A 15066-nucleotide genomic window follows, 5' to 3' on the forward strand; every position below is an offset into this window, starting at 1 on the left:
ATATAGCAACTAGAAGGGTGTGTAACTATGACATACAACTATCTACTGGGGCTTTGGAGAAAAAAAAAAGAAGGAGGATTGGCAATCAATGTTAGCTCAGAGCCTGTCTTCCTCAGCAAAAAGAGGAGGATTAGCATGGATGTTAGCTCAGGGCTGATCTTCCTCACAAAAAAAATGAGAAAAAAAAAGGAGATATTAACAACAACACAATAGTAGTAGGAGATCTTAACACCCCACTCTCACCAATGGACAGATCATCCAGACAGAAAATAAATAAGGAAATAATGGACCTAAATGAAAAACTAGATGAGATGGACTTAATAGACATATACAGAGCACTCCATCCAAACACAGCAGATTACACATTCTTCTCAAACACACATGGAACATTCGCAAGAATAGACCATATGTTAGGAAACAAGGCAGGCTTATACAAATTTAAGAAGATTGAAATCATAACAAGCATCTTTTCAGACCATAATGCCATGAAGTTAGAAATCAACTACAAGGAAAAAACTGGGAAAGTGACAAAGCTGTGGAGACTCAACAACATGCTACTAAACAACCAATACATCATTGACGAAATTAAAGGAGAAATCAAAGCATATCTGGAGACAAAGGAAAATGAAACTACACCATACAAACTCATATGGGATGCAGCACAAGCAGTCCTGAGAGGGAAACTCATAGCAATACAGGCCCACCTTAACCAACAAGAAAAAGCCCAAATAAGCAACCTCAAACTATGCCTAACAGAATTAGAAAAAGAAGAACAAACAAAGCCTAAAGTCAGCAGAAGGTGGGAAATAATAAAAATCAGAGCATAAATAAATGAAATTGAAATTAAAAGAACAGTAGAAAGGATCAATGACACAAAGAGCTGGTTCTTTGAGAAGATAAAAAAAAAATGGACAAACCCTTAGCCAGACTCACCAAGAAAAAAAAAGAGACTCACCGAATAAATAAAATTAGAAATGAAAAAGGAGAAATTACAACAGATACCACAGAAATACAAAAGATTATAAGAGAATACTATGAAAAACTATATGCCAACAAATTGGACAATCTAGAAGAAATGGATAAATTCTTAGACTCACACAACATCCCAAAACTGAATCAAGAAGAAACAGAGAACCTGAATAGACCAATCACAAGTAAAGAGATTGAAACAGTAATCAAAAACCTCCCAAAAAATAAAAGTCCAGGACCAGATGGCTTCTCTGGAGAATTTTACCAAACATTCAAAGAAGACTTAATACCCATCCTTCTCAAAGTATTCCAAAAAACTGAGGAAGATGGAACACTTCCCAACACATTCTATGAGGCCAACATCACCCTGATACCAAAGCCAGGCAAGGACAATACTAAGAAGGAAAACTACAGACCAATATCCCTGATGAACATAGATGCAAAAATCCTCAACAAAATATTGGCAAACTGAATACAACAATACATTAAAAAGATCATACACCACAATCAAGTGGGATTTATACCAGGCACACAGGGATGGTTCAACATCCACAAATCAATCAGTGTGATACACCACATTAACAAAACAAGGAATAAAAACCATATGATCATCTCAATAGATGCAGAGAAGGCTTTTGACAAGATCCACCATCCATTTATGATAAAAACTCTCAACAAAATGGGTATAGAAGGAAAGTACCTTAACATAATAAAGGCCAAGTATGACAAACCCACAGCCAACATCATGCTCAATGGGGAAAAGCTGAAAGCCATCCCTCTGAAAACAGGGACAAGACAAGGGTGCCCACTCTTGCCACTCTTATTCAACACAGTACTGGAGATTCTGGCCAGAGCAATTAGGCAAGAAAAAGGAATAAAAGGAATCCAAATAGGCAACGAAGAAGTGAAACTCTCACTGTTTGGAGATGACATGATCTTATATATAGAAAACCCTAAAGAATCCACTGGAAAACTATTAGAAATAATCAACAACTACAGCCAAGTGGCAGGGTACAAAATCAACTTACAGAAATCAGTTGCATTTCTATATACCAACAATGAACTAACAGAAAGAGAACTCAAGAAGACGATCCCATTTACAACTGCAACAAAAAGAATAAAATATCTAGCAGTAAATTTAACCAAGGAAGTGAAAGACCTATACAATGAAAACTGTAAGACATTACTGAGTGAAATCAATGGTGACACAAAGAAATGGAAAAATATTCCATGCATTTGGATTGGAAGAATAAACATTGTTAAAATGTCTATACTACCTAAAGCAATCCACAGCTTCAATGCAATCCCAATCAGAATCCCAAGGTCATTCTTCACAGAAATAGATCAAAGAATACTAGCATTCATATGGGGCAACAAAAGACCCCGTATGGCTAAAGCAATCCTGAAAAAGAAGAAAAAGGCTGGAGGCATCACAATCCCTGACTTCAAAACATACTACAAAGCAGTAGTAATTAAACCAGCATGGTACTGGTGCAAAAACAGACACACAGATCAGTGGAAGAGAATTGAAAGTCCCAAAATAAAACTGCCTATCTATGGGCAGCTAATCTTTGACAAAGGAGCTAAGGACATACAGCTGAGAAAGGAAAGTCTCTTCAATAAATGGGGCTGGGAAAACTGGACAGCCACTTGCAAAAGAATGAAAGTAGACCATCTTCTTTCGCCATACACAAAAATTAACTCAAAATGGATCAAAGACCTGAAGGTGATACCTGAAACTGTAAAACTCCTGGAGGAAAATATAGGTAGTACACTACTCATCATCAGCCATAAAGGGTTGTTTCTGAATTCCATGTCTACTCAGACAGAGGAAACCAAAGAAAAAATAAACAAGTGGGACTTCATCAGATTAAAGAGCTTCCACAAGGCAAATCAAACCAGGATCAAAATGAATAGGGAACCCACCAGCTGGGAAAAAATATTTGCAAACCATATATCTGACAATTATGGGATTAATCTCCATAATATATAAAGAACTCACACAACTGAATAACAAAAAAACAAACAACCCAATCAAAAAATGGGCAGAGGAAATGAACAGACACTTCTCCAAAGAAGATATACAGATGGCCAATAGGCACATGAAAAGATGCTCAACATCACTAATCATCAGGAAAATGCAAATCAAAACCACACTAAGATATCGTCTTACACCCATTAGAATGGCTATAATCACCAAGACAAAAAGCAACAAATGCTGGAGAGGCTGTGGAGAAATGGGAACCCTAATCCACTGCTGGTGGGAATGCAAACTGGTGCAGCCTCTATGGAAAACAGTACGGAGATGCCTCAAAAAATTAAAAATAGACATACCTTATGATCCAGCTATCCCACTACTGGGTATCTACCCAACAAACCTGAAACCAACAATCCAAAGAGGCTTATGCAACCCTGTGTTCATCGCAGCACTATTCACTATAGCCAAGACATGGAAGCAAACCAAGTGTCCCTTGACTGATGGTTGGATAAAGAAGATGTGGTATATATATACCAGGGAATACTACTCAGCCGTAAAAAAAAGACAAAATCGTCCCATTTGCAACAAGATGGATGGACGTGGAGGGTATTATGTTAAGCGAAATAAGCCAGAAAGAGAAAGACAAACAGTGCATGATTTCACTCATATGTGGAAGACAAAGCAACACACGGACACATAGAACTGTTTGGTGGTTACCAGGGGCTAGTAGGGTGGGGGGTGGGCACAAAGAGTGGAGGGATGCACTTATATAGTGACTGATAAACAATAACGTACAACAAAAATTTCATGAAAAAAAAAGAAAAGTTAAAAATCAATTAATTATTGAGGCATCCATTTAAGAAGACAGGTGGGCCGGCCAGGTGGCACAGCGGTTAAGTGTGCATGCTCCGCTTCAGCAGCCCAGGGTTCGCAGGTTCGGAACCCTGGTACGCACTGACGCACCACTTGTCAAGCCATGCTGTGGTGGCATCCCATATAAAGTAGAGGAAGATGGGCACAGATGTTAGCCCAGGGCCAATCTTCCTCAAAAAAAAAAAGAAAAAAAGGAAGATTGGCATCGGATGTTAGCTTGGAGCTGGTCTTCCTTGCAAAAAAAAAAAAAAGACAAGGAAAAAACAAACCACAAAGAAATGCATAAGTAGAGAGCAAAAAAAAAAGAGAATAAAAAACAAATTTACAATATAGAAAAAATTTTAAAGCTGGTTATTTGCAGTCACCAATAAAATGGCTAATCCCCTGGAGAGAATAATCAAGAAAAAAGAGAGAACGCATAAGTTACCAATACGACAAATAAAGAAGAAGACATCACTATAGATTCTATAGACTAACAAGATAAGAGGATTAGAGCAATTTTAGGGAAATAAACGTGAAAATTTATATAAAATGGACAAATGCCTAGAAAAATACAACTTACAAAAACCAACACAAGAAGAAATACGCAATCTTAATAGTCTTATGTCTATTAAATAAATTAGATCTGTAAATAAAAACCTTCCACTGAAAACCTCCAGGCTCAGATAGCTTTGCCAATGAACACTTCCAAACATTTGAAAAAGAAATTAACACCAATCTTCTACAGACATTTCTTTTTTTTTTTTTTGTGAGGAAGATCAGCCCTGAGCTAACATCCATGCCCATCCTCCTCTTTTTGCTGAGGAAGACTGGCCCTGAGCTAACATCTATTACCAATCCTCCTCCTTTTTTTTTCCCATTTTCTCCCCAAAGCCCCAGTAGATAGTTGTATGTCATAGCTGCACATCCTTCTAGTTGCTGTATGTGGGACGCTGCCACAGCATGGCCGGACAAGTGGTGCATCGGTGCGCACCAGGGATCCGAACCCGGGCTGCCAGTTGCAGAGCACATTCACTTAACCGCTAAGCCACGGGGCCGGCCCCTATACAGACATTTCTAAAGAACAGAAAAGAGAAAACATTTGTGACTTGTTGATGAAACCACCACACTCTTTAAACCAAAACCTGAAAGAGACATTTTTAAAAAGGAAAGTTATAGATCAGTCCCTCTCATGAACAAAGATGATTTCATTTAGTCAAAAACAAGCAAAACCGAAGCAATAGAAATTAGAATAGTAGATACCTTTGGCAGATAATGATTGGGAGGGGACGTGACATAGGCTTCAAGGGTGCCAGTAATGTTCTATATCATGAGATGGATAGCATCCATTTCATAAATAATTTAACAAAATTTCTGTACTTTATATACATGTATTTCCATTTTAAATGGTTTTTCAATATACAGTACAAGAATCTCTTTCCATCACCTTCTCCCTTCAAGCAATACTGATTACGCTCTTCTTGTGCTACCATTTGCCAGAGTTCCCAGCACAGAGCAGGGACTTAATAAATATTTGTTAAAAACTGAATGAACAAATCTTCTGTTAGGTGAAACCTCAGCACAGTGTCAGACACAAAGCCGGTGTTCAAAATATATGTACTTTAACACAGGAATGAACCACTGAGTGAAAACTCAGAAAAGAAAACTGTATCCTCTGCCAAACCTTCTTGGTGTCAAAAGTCCTTGTGGAGGCCGTAGAGGGTGAGAGAGCCGATAAAAGGAACTGACTGAATAAACACAAAATAAGAGTTAAGGGCAGACTACGAAGAAAGTAAGGGAAAAAAGGGAGAAATGATTTGAGGGAATGATGGAAATGAAGCACTAGGCGATAATGAAAAGTCTCACATGGATGTCAAGCTGCTAGAGCCCAGAGGACAAGTACAGACTTAGCCTCTAAAAGAAAATTGGGGATCTCTGGGCAGAAAGCCAAGGTCTGATCAGCCTTGATATGAGGCATTTCTTCCTCACTGATCCTACCTCCTCTTCTTTTATTTTAGGTCTCTGAGTGAAGGGGTTGGGAGCTATGACTTGAAAGACAGGAGTTCTGAGTTCTAGATTCAGCTTTGTGGTGATACTTAAGCCAGTCATTCCACTTTCCTGGCCCTTGGGTGACCAATCTGTAAAATGGGAGAAAAGGTTTTTCAGCATTCTATGCATCTACTCCTTGTGACTAAAAATTCTCCTGGTGCCACTGAGATTTCCCAGGAAGTTCTGAGGTCCGTTCTTTAAAGCAAAAGAGCAGACTATTGCTCTGCAATAAAAAAAGGAATGTACAATGCATTCTCTAAGTTGGGTTTGGAAAGGCTGGCAATAAGCCTCCAGCTCCTTGGAGGAAAGAAAGGCTCTTCTGTAGTCCCATTTTCAGACCCATATTCATCATAATACTTTAGCACAATTAGGCAAGCTGTTCAGTTGCTCCAAATATCCATCTCTCTTTACAAAGTAGCATCGAAGCCTGTCAAAGCAGTGTTGAAGCATCCAGCACTCTCCTCTGTGAATGTCATTATGGACAGAGGCTTGGCATTGTGTTAATTACATTAGCTGGCTCAGGACAACACAATCTCACCTGATTAATACTATTCCTTCCTCTTCTTTTCCTCTCTCCAGGCCCTCTGCCTGAATCTTTCTCTTCTTCTTTTATTTATTCACTCATTCATCCTTGCAAGAGATGTTTACTGAGCACTTCCTAGGTGCCAGGCCCTGTGCCAGGTGCTAGGTATATATCAGTAATGAGCCAGGTAAAGTCCTTTACCGTGTGGATTTCCTGGACCTTCTCTCTGCATGCCTTTCATCTTAGTTGGAGCAAAAAATAGTGGGAAGACCCTTTAGCCATAATTGGGGTACCTATATTCTTATCTCAATTCTGCTACTAGTCTAAGGGATAAGTCTGTTAACCTCTCTGAATATGATTTTCCTCTTCTGTAAATAAAAGGGTTGAACAAGAGTAGTCTCTAAGAATCCCTCATATGGATATTTTTCAGTACCTCCTGACTAGTCTCCCTGCTTTCATTTTGGGCCTTCCCTCCCCACACATTTTATCCTAAACACAATAGCCAGACTAATCTTGTTAAATATTAAGTCACATCTTGTTACTCCTCTGGGTCTCACCAAAGTAAAACCCAAAGTCCTCACTATGCTCTGGAGGTAGAGCATGATCTAGCCCCAAACCACTTCTCCCACTTCATCTCCCGTCACTCTCCCCTCACCCACTCCTCCCAGGCACACTGGCCTCCTTGCTGCTCCTCGCACACTCTAAGCATACTGCCCTCTCAGGGCCTTTGTGTCGGCTTTTTCCGCTGCCTGCAAAGCTCTCCCTCCCCTCCTCAAAGTTCACATGGCTCATCCCCTCACTTCCCCAAGTCATTTGTTCAAATGTCTCCTTTTCAGAAGGCATTACCTGCTCTGACCACCCTATATAAAATAGCACCTGAGTGTCACTCTCTGCCCTTTACTCTGCTTTTTTTTTCATCCTTATGATTGCCTAATACATGCTATATTTACCTGTTGATCCTCTATCTCCCTCCACTAGAAGATACACTCCATTAGAATGGGGATCTTTGCCTGTTTTGTTATGTGCTATATCCCCAGTGCCTAGAATAGTGCCTGACACACAGCAAATGCTCAATAAATGTGTGTTGAATTAATGAAAAAATTAATCTCCTCTAGTAGTCAAAGAAGTCTCAGTGTGTCAAAATTTATTCATACTTCAGGAGGGTTCAAATCCGGCTACTGGGACCTATAAGGGACCAGTTAAGTACTGGAATTAGACTACACAGAATACTTACCAATAAAAATGGGCCATCAGCTAAAGCCAATCCATTCCATTCCATGAAGATTTCTGTTTCAAAGCATGGCAGTCACAATAAGATTAGACCTGATCGCCATTTCTTCTACGAAGCTCCTTGTGGTGAGAGGAGTGGGCATTACTATCTTCATTTGCCTTAGGCCGAGGGAGGTTTGGTCACTTATCCAACATCGTCCAGCCTTTTTGAGGCAGAAATAAAATAGAATATAAATCCCTGACCTCCAAGCCTACAGTTGTTTATTTCCAATAGTGAAAATAAATAAGATCTGGATATACTGTTTATAGGCATAAGAAATACATGAGGGATAGTGTAAAAAGTGTAAACTAACAACCATGAGGAACTTTTCCCACCGAACCTCTGAAGTGATTGCATGTCCCAGAGGTTCCAAGTACTCTTTATCTTATATGTTGTCGTATCCTCAATGCTTGGCACATGCTCAATTCGTGTGTGCTGATTAAATGAAAGTATCAGCCTCGTAGTAAACAGAAGCCTACTAGAAAACAGGTGTCCCCAAGTGATAATTACTCTCATTCCTGCACAGGCCACAGCCTTGGAGCCATTTACATTCACAAACAGCAACACCCCCCCACACACACACACACACACACATACACACGCAGCATCCCTTGAAGGAGAAGAAAAAGTAACTTCTACACACTGCATCCACATCTGCCTGCACAGGTGCTTCCCAGCCAGGTGAAGAGCAAAGACAAAGTTGCCAGCTCCCAGTCTGTTTCAGTACCTCTAGGGGCACCACAATCACACACATAGATACATACGTATATGCCTAGGTGGACAGAGACCCATTTACAAACACAAACATACAAATACACACACGCACTTCAAATTCACTTCAGATTTAGGCAGGATACAAACAATAAATCAATTTATAATGCAGAAATATGCATGCTGGTCTTGCCCAAGCATATTCAAAAATGTACACACACGTATACAAACACATTCACAAAGATAATGTTTACCCCAAGGTATGCCTGCAAGAAGTAAATGAGATTGTATGAGGTGCACAACAGTGCCTGGTACGTAGAAGTCATGCAGGTTAGCAATAATAGGTAGATGGGTAGATAGACAGATAGTATAAATTTGTATCAGACTCATGTTTATACCTACCTTCAAAGCAAAATTTCCTTTTTGGTCACTACTCAGAACCTCATGGAAATTCTAAGCAGCCCATCACTGTTCTGGTGTGTGGGAACCAATATAGAGGGAGTAATGGGGAGCGTGCTGTAACAGTGGGGGTGGGGGGAGAATCCCTGCTGGCTGGAAGCTGGTGAACAAAGCTTTCCAGACTTCCTTGCTCGGGAGAAGGCCTGGACTTGGAGAGAGCCGAACTGTTATGAACTATTCCAGGGAGAACCAACTTCAAACACTCAAAAGGAGTTCCTAAAGCTACTGGGTAAGAAAGAGGAGTTGTCCCTTCTCAGGAGGCTGGGAGGGAGAAACCTCAGAGTCCCAGACAGTTCAAATCAGCCCGAAAATCCTACAGAGGCTATTAATCCGCTAAAGTCGGGTGGCTTGCAGAAAATCTGATTAACTCCACCTCCCCAGCTGGGCTCTAGAGTGAACTGTATAACTGCTTTCTGAGACTCAAATAAAGTGGGAAAACAAAAAAGTAGAAGAAGAAAAAACAGAGTGGGAATGGTGAGTACTGGATACTTGTATGTTCGGCTAGGCTCTACCTTAATTTGGAGCAAGCCAGGAGCTCTCTGAGGCTCTGTTTCCCCAGCTTGTGAAATGTAAATAAAATTATTTCCTGTCCAGTTGGAAGACGGCATATCTTCCTTATATCCCAAAGGGTGCCAGTAGGGAGGCCAGGACTGTGCCCTCTTGACCCTGGAAACCGCTCAAGGAATTTCTTCTGTATTTTCCTGCTGCAGTGGCCTTGAAGGGGGAGAGGGGTCTTCCTTTACCGACCAGACTTCTTTTTGAAACCTCTCCTTTCCTTTCAGGGCCAAATATTACAACTTCAGAGCTCTAAAGAAACTCAGGGATCTGATTCAATTCTTCCCTTTTAAGATGATAAACTGAGCCCAGAGGCACGTCTGAACTGGGAGGTTTATTGTACTCATATACAACTACATTCCTTAAAAATCAAGGCAATATTTTGAGAGACCTCGAGAGATTAACTCCATAATCTCCCCCACCCCACCGCCCCCATGCAAAGAAGGGAGGTGTGGATCTCGTCCAGCGCTCTAAGCGTTAAACTCAACCCAGAGGCTAACACGCGATTGGCCGAACACCGGGAAAAGATCTGGTTTTTGCAGTTGCAGACCAATAAGCACCTCGAGTGGGAGGGTTTGAAGATACTAAGGAGTTTTCCCCCCTTTTTTTTTCCTCTTCACCCCCTCCCATCGGCCATCGCCCGCCCTCCCCGCCCCCCAAACCCCCACGCCGCCAGTTTGTTAAATTAATGCAGTAAGAAAGTCTGAAGATCTGAAGGAGTCCTGGCCAAAGGAAGATGGGCGAGCTCAGAAAACCGAGATGCATCTGAAGCCTTGGGATCCTGAGCCCCGCGGGGTCGCCATGGACCCGGGCAGCCCCTGAAACTTGCCCTGAGCTCTCTCACGCCTGCAACCCCAAGCAATGGGACACCTTTCCTGCAGAGATCATAACTTATTCGGCGGGGACCAGAGAACAGGGATCGCAAGGCAACAGCAGACCGGCAAGCAGGCAGGGGAACGAGATTCCGGGACTCGGTCGCGATGCGCCAACCTGGCACACTCTCCGGGATTTAACTGAAGGCAGCCTCGTCAACCGCTTCCCCTGGCCCCTAACCCCCTCAGGCCAGCCTAGGGGCATAAAGCCCTGCTCTCTCTACCCAAGATGCTCTCTCAATCTAACCGTCCGAGGCTGCCGCTCTGATCTCCACAGAAGATTTTTTTTCTTGTATGGAGCTGGCCGTTTAAACAGAAAAACAGGGGTAAAAAAGAAAATATACCCACCCCAAAACGTGCCTCCCCAGCGCCGCAGGGAGCCAACAGACACGCTGGAGTTTAACAAACACCAATACTCTTCGCGCTCCTGAAAAGCAGGGCTGGACGCTCTCCGTGGTGCTGAAACGCTTCGCTGCTGCCGCTGTCCGTGGTACCTACAGCCTCTTCGCTTCAATTTCCCCTGGGGCTCTCCCTCCGCTCCCCTGTTCCCCACCTCCCCTTAGCATCTGGATTATTTTTTCAATAGCGCTCGCTGGTTTTGTAAGTACCAATTTGAAACATCTTTGCCCCCATAACTCGCGGACTACAAAGCACAAGGACCTGAAAAATGTACAGCTTCAATACTCTTCGACTCTATCTTTGGGAGACCATTGTATTCTTCAGGTATGCAATTTTCTACTGACCACACCGCTCTGACGGAAATGGGGGAATGAAGCACGGAGGCTGACTCTGTCCGTGATCCCCTCATTTGGGGGGTGGGGTATGCTGTATACCTCTGCAATCGGGTCATTCCATCCCACCCCCACCCCCCACCCTGCCCGCAGGGTGTCTGGCTATTGCGTGGAGGTCTGAGACAGTCGTTGCTGTGGCAGCTGTTTGCCTGTTTCTTGTGATTTGCTTGTCCTTCCGCCTGCTACACCCCCGACCCATCACTGGCCCCCAGCCCCCCTGCATATTGGCTCTTACTCGGCTGAGGACTTTAAGGGGAAGCTTTAGGAGTTACTCAGTTTAATTAGGACTGCATTCTCTCTAACCGCAGTGCCGAAAACCTCAGCTCCCCTGTCTGGGAGCCAAGTGACAACTAGCGGTGACGGGGGAGGTTGCACTCGAACTCGCTGGACAGAGCATTTCATTTTCTCTCCTTTTTTGTTGTTGTTTTCTTTTTCTGCCGGGTAGGGGGGGTGGTGAGGGTGTTGCTGAGGCTTAGTGCTTGGAAACAATAGTGTTATGACCTCAGTTTGTAAAGCCCTGAACCTAGGTGCAGAGTAGATCTGTTTAGGAACAGATTCTGGGAAACATTTCCCTTCTGAAACTTTGACTCCCTCCTCTCTGCCACTCACCTTTCCAAACTCTACTTTGTTAGCTGCAGATAGATCCTGAACTGATGGACAATTCTTGTTTGTTTTATTTCTTAACTTATGTCTATCCCTGACTTAATAGCTGTTAAGTTGTCACCCAGGTTAAAATTTTTTGTCTACAGGTTTAGCATTTTTATGTTAGTACAAGTGAAAAGTGAAAAATCACCTCTCAGGAAGCATTAAAATAGATAGTCCTTTTGTAAGGGGGTGAATCATGCCATCTTCAGAGGTGTTTATGATAAATTTCATTTATACGAATTGAAAAAAATTATTCTTCTTCTATGACCTGCAGGGATCATTAATCTTCCTCATTTTAGATGCCTGCCTCTTACGTTTTACCATGGCGTTGGATTAATAGTCATTTGAAAAACGGACTCCAGGTTGTTTTAAAAACAACTAACCACCAAATATTATTCTGTCCTACCATAAACCAGCAAATAATTCTAGATTTTTTTACACTGTAGAGAGCTTTGCATATGAATTGTTGGTTTGAATAATCCATTGGTTTGTTTATTAAACGAATGACACCTCCCCCAGATTGTAAGAGTCTATATGTAAGCCTCTCCACGTCTTTCTCTTCAGATAAAGACCCCCTTCCTTCTCTGAGATACTCAATGCCAACGCTTCTAATCTCTAGTTCAAATAATTCTTTGATAGGCCACAATCCTGCCCACAGCTCAGAATGCAAATAGTCAGGGAGTCAGATAGAATTTTAAAAGTCCAACAATCCAGGGCCTTGTGAAATGTAGCTACTTTATGAGGGAAAGGGCAGGAAGTATCCTCTTAACTTAACAATATCAAATCCTTTCTCCCCTACATACATAACAAAATTGTAAAATGCTGTGGAGGTGGGGTACTTGGTAACATTTGTATGCAAATTGATTCTCAGTTTGGCTTACCGAGACAGAACTGAACCAGAAAGATTAAAGACCAAATTAATAGGACCAAGCACATCACCCTCCCAACTCCTTTTTTCTTGATAAACAGTATGTAATGCTTGATTTTCTTCTCCCAGACATTGTCTTTCACAAAAGGGAGACATGGTCTAACAGGTTTGCATTGTAATCATTTTGATAAGATTATGAATCCACTGGGTTAATTCTTCAAGTAAACTGGTGGTGGCCTATCAGGAAGCATCACTCTATATCTCCTTCCCTTATGTGTGTCGGGACTTACATGAGCTACAATGGATATGGGATAGAATTCCATGTGTTTACAAGGAAGAAGAGTCGTGACTATGGAGAGCTAGAAAGGAATTGGTACCACCGCACTTTCAAAATATAGGAACGGCTACATCATTTGAGGAGCAAATGTTGTCTCAGAAATGTCCCATAACATAAAATAATAAAAATAAGAGTTGCACTCGGAAATATCCTCAGCAATTTTCAAGGCAGATGAAAAAAAAAAGGTCATAAGGAGGGAAAGTATTGCCTTTGTCTAATTGGTATTCTCATTTCTAACTCTCTCATTTTTTAAAAATTTTAGGTGAAAATACAGAAGTATTAAAGTCTAGGGGCTCGTTAGAATGTATGCAGGGGTAAATGGAGGCTGGTATCTCTCTAGCAGGTTCCTGGTGAATAACCCCTTGTCCCCCAAGGGACAGGCACTGTATTGGAATCAGCCAATCCAGTCATCTCAGGCAGCCAAGGTACTCCTTAGATTAAATGATGCCAGCTGTTCACCTTGTTGGGTAAATCTGGGGGCTAGAAAAGGAAAGGTTCTCGATAACAGAAGTGTTGCTGCATCAGCATGTAACCAGCAAAATGGCAATAATGAGAGCAAAACAAACAAAACGACACTCGAAGTGAATGAGGCAGAAATCTCATATGGTGCCACCACAGAGAATGACGACTCGAGGTCTTAGCAAGAGCTGAGGGGGAGAGAAACATAGGGTACTGGGAGACACAGCATTGCAGTGCTCATCAGCTGTGTCCCCATAAGTAAAATGAGGTGATTTGGCTGAAGTTTCTGCTCTGATATTTTAAAAGCCTAAAATTCTAAAATTCCATGAGTGACTTCTCTCGGATTCAACAACCTAAATTTTGTCTCTTTATTTTCAATTTGGGATGGGGCTTTATATCCAGACCAGTCAAAAATAATAGGCAAAGATGATAGGTTTTTTATGATAGAAATACATTCCTTTGAAACCTCCTTTCAAGCCAAAGGGAACCTGCTTTGATTCCCAGAGCCCTTAGAGTGGCTTATGGCTGGGAAGGGCCCAGAGTGACCCCCAAATTTACTCACCTTCTGAGTAACTCAAATAGACCCATGGTGCATAACCACGCTGCTCAATCTTGGCACTATTGACTTTTGAGCTGGATAATTCTTTGTTATGAGGGCTGTCCTGTGCATTGTAAGATGTTTACCAGTATGCTTAGCACCAGGAGCACCCCTTCCCCAAGTCATAACAATCAAAAACGTCTCCAGACACTGCCAAAAATCCTGGGGGGTGAGCAAAATTGCCTGCAGTTGAGAACCACTGGTATAGAATGACCAAATATTTAATCTGCTGCTCTGACGTACTAATTATAATGAGGAGAAATATCTAGTTTCCTCGAGAAAATGCCCCTCACGAAACACACAAAGCACCCCAATGAAGCAAAAATGGACCTAGCTTGTGCTTGAGAAGGGAATAAACGCAGAGGAGATAAACCAAGTCTAAACCATGAGTGGTTTTCCCAAAAGATGAGCAGCTTTCCTCTATGTGCCACTTCCATCTCCCATCCCAGTAGATGCTTCCTTGCACAGGGTTTTGTACTGAATATGGCACTCACTCGCTAAGAAAGGTCACCAAAACCTTGAAGGAGAAATGTTTCTATTCACTCTAGGGTCAAAGGGAACATAGCAAATAGGTTGTTTTATATCTCAGTCCTGAAAAACCACTCAGTTGAAAGCTTTCCTTTGAGGTGGCCCCTCTGGTTCCCCGGTCTCCAAGCTTACCAAGAGGGGCAGAGGACCACTTGGATCTTTTCCTCCTGGTAAGATCCAAGTAGCATAGCTGTGTTCTCCCTCAAATCTTACCCGCTGCATTTGGGGCACTGCGGAAAGTGTCTAGGAGCTTCTGAAACGGGCCAAGGACTTTTTCCTAAAGAAAGAAGCCCCTCGGGCAGTTTGCTTTAGGACCAATCAAAATATCAGTCTACCCTCTTTTGGGGGCTTAGGAACCTTGAGAAAGAGAAAAGAAAACATCACGTCTTTTGTTCCCGAGGGACAGCTTAGACAAGGACCCTGGGCTGGTGAATGGAGTTATGAATCAGCATGTTGCTTCGGCATATTTGCAAAACTGGTAGTGATCTAGCAGGATATTTAGGGAATTTATTTTTGAGACCATCTTATAAAAGAGGTTGCAACTATATGGTGCATTGGAAAGAGCAGGTAGGAAGAGAGCCCCCTTCTAGAGTCAGCTCTGC

The 15066-nt window shown here is 42.1% G+C and overlaps 1 protein-coding gene across 2 annotated transcripts in view; it reads left to right on the forward strand.

The window, feature by feature from the left end:
• The first annotated feature begins 10905 nt into the window (after positions 1-10905).
• Positions 10906-15066, forward strand: part of GLRA1 (glycine receptor alpha 1) — a 73716-nt gene continuing 69555 nt past the window's right edge. For both annotated transcript variants that reach the window (XM_004428624.2, XM_004428625.2), the window contains exon 1: positions 10906-10961. In XM_004428624.2, the coding sequence (XP_004428681.1) occupies positions 10906-10961 (56 nt within the window). The remainder of the gene's footprint in view (positions 10962-15066) is intronic.

This window comes from Ceratotherium simum, chromosome 4 (assembly GCF_057802395.1).
Source record: "Ceratotherium simum simum isolate JZ-2026a chromosome 4, ASM5780239v1, whole genome shotgun sequence".
Lineage (NCBI taxonomy): Eukaryota > Metazoa > Chordata > Mammalia > Perissodactyla > Rhinocerotidae > Ceratotherium > Ceratotherium simum.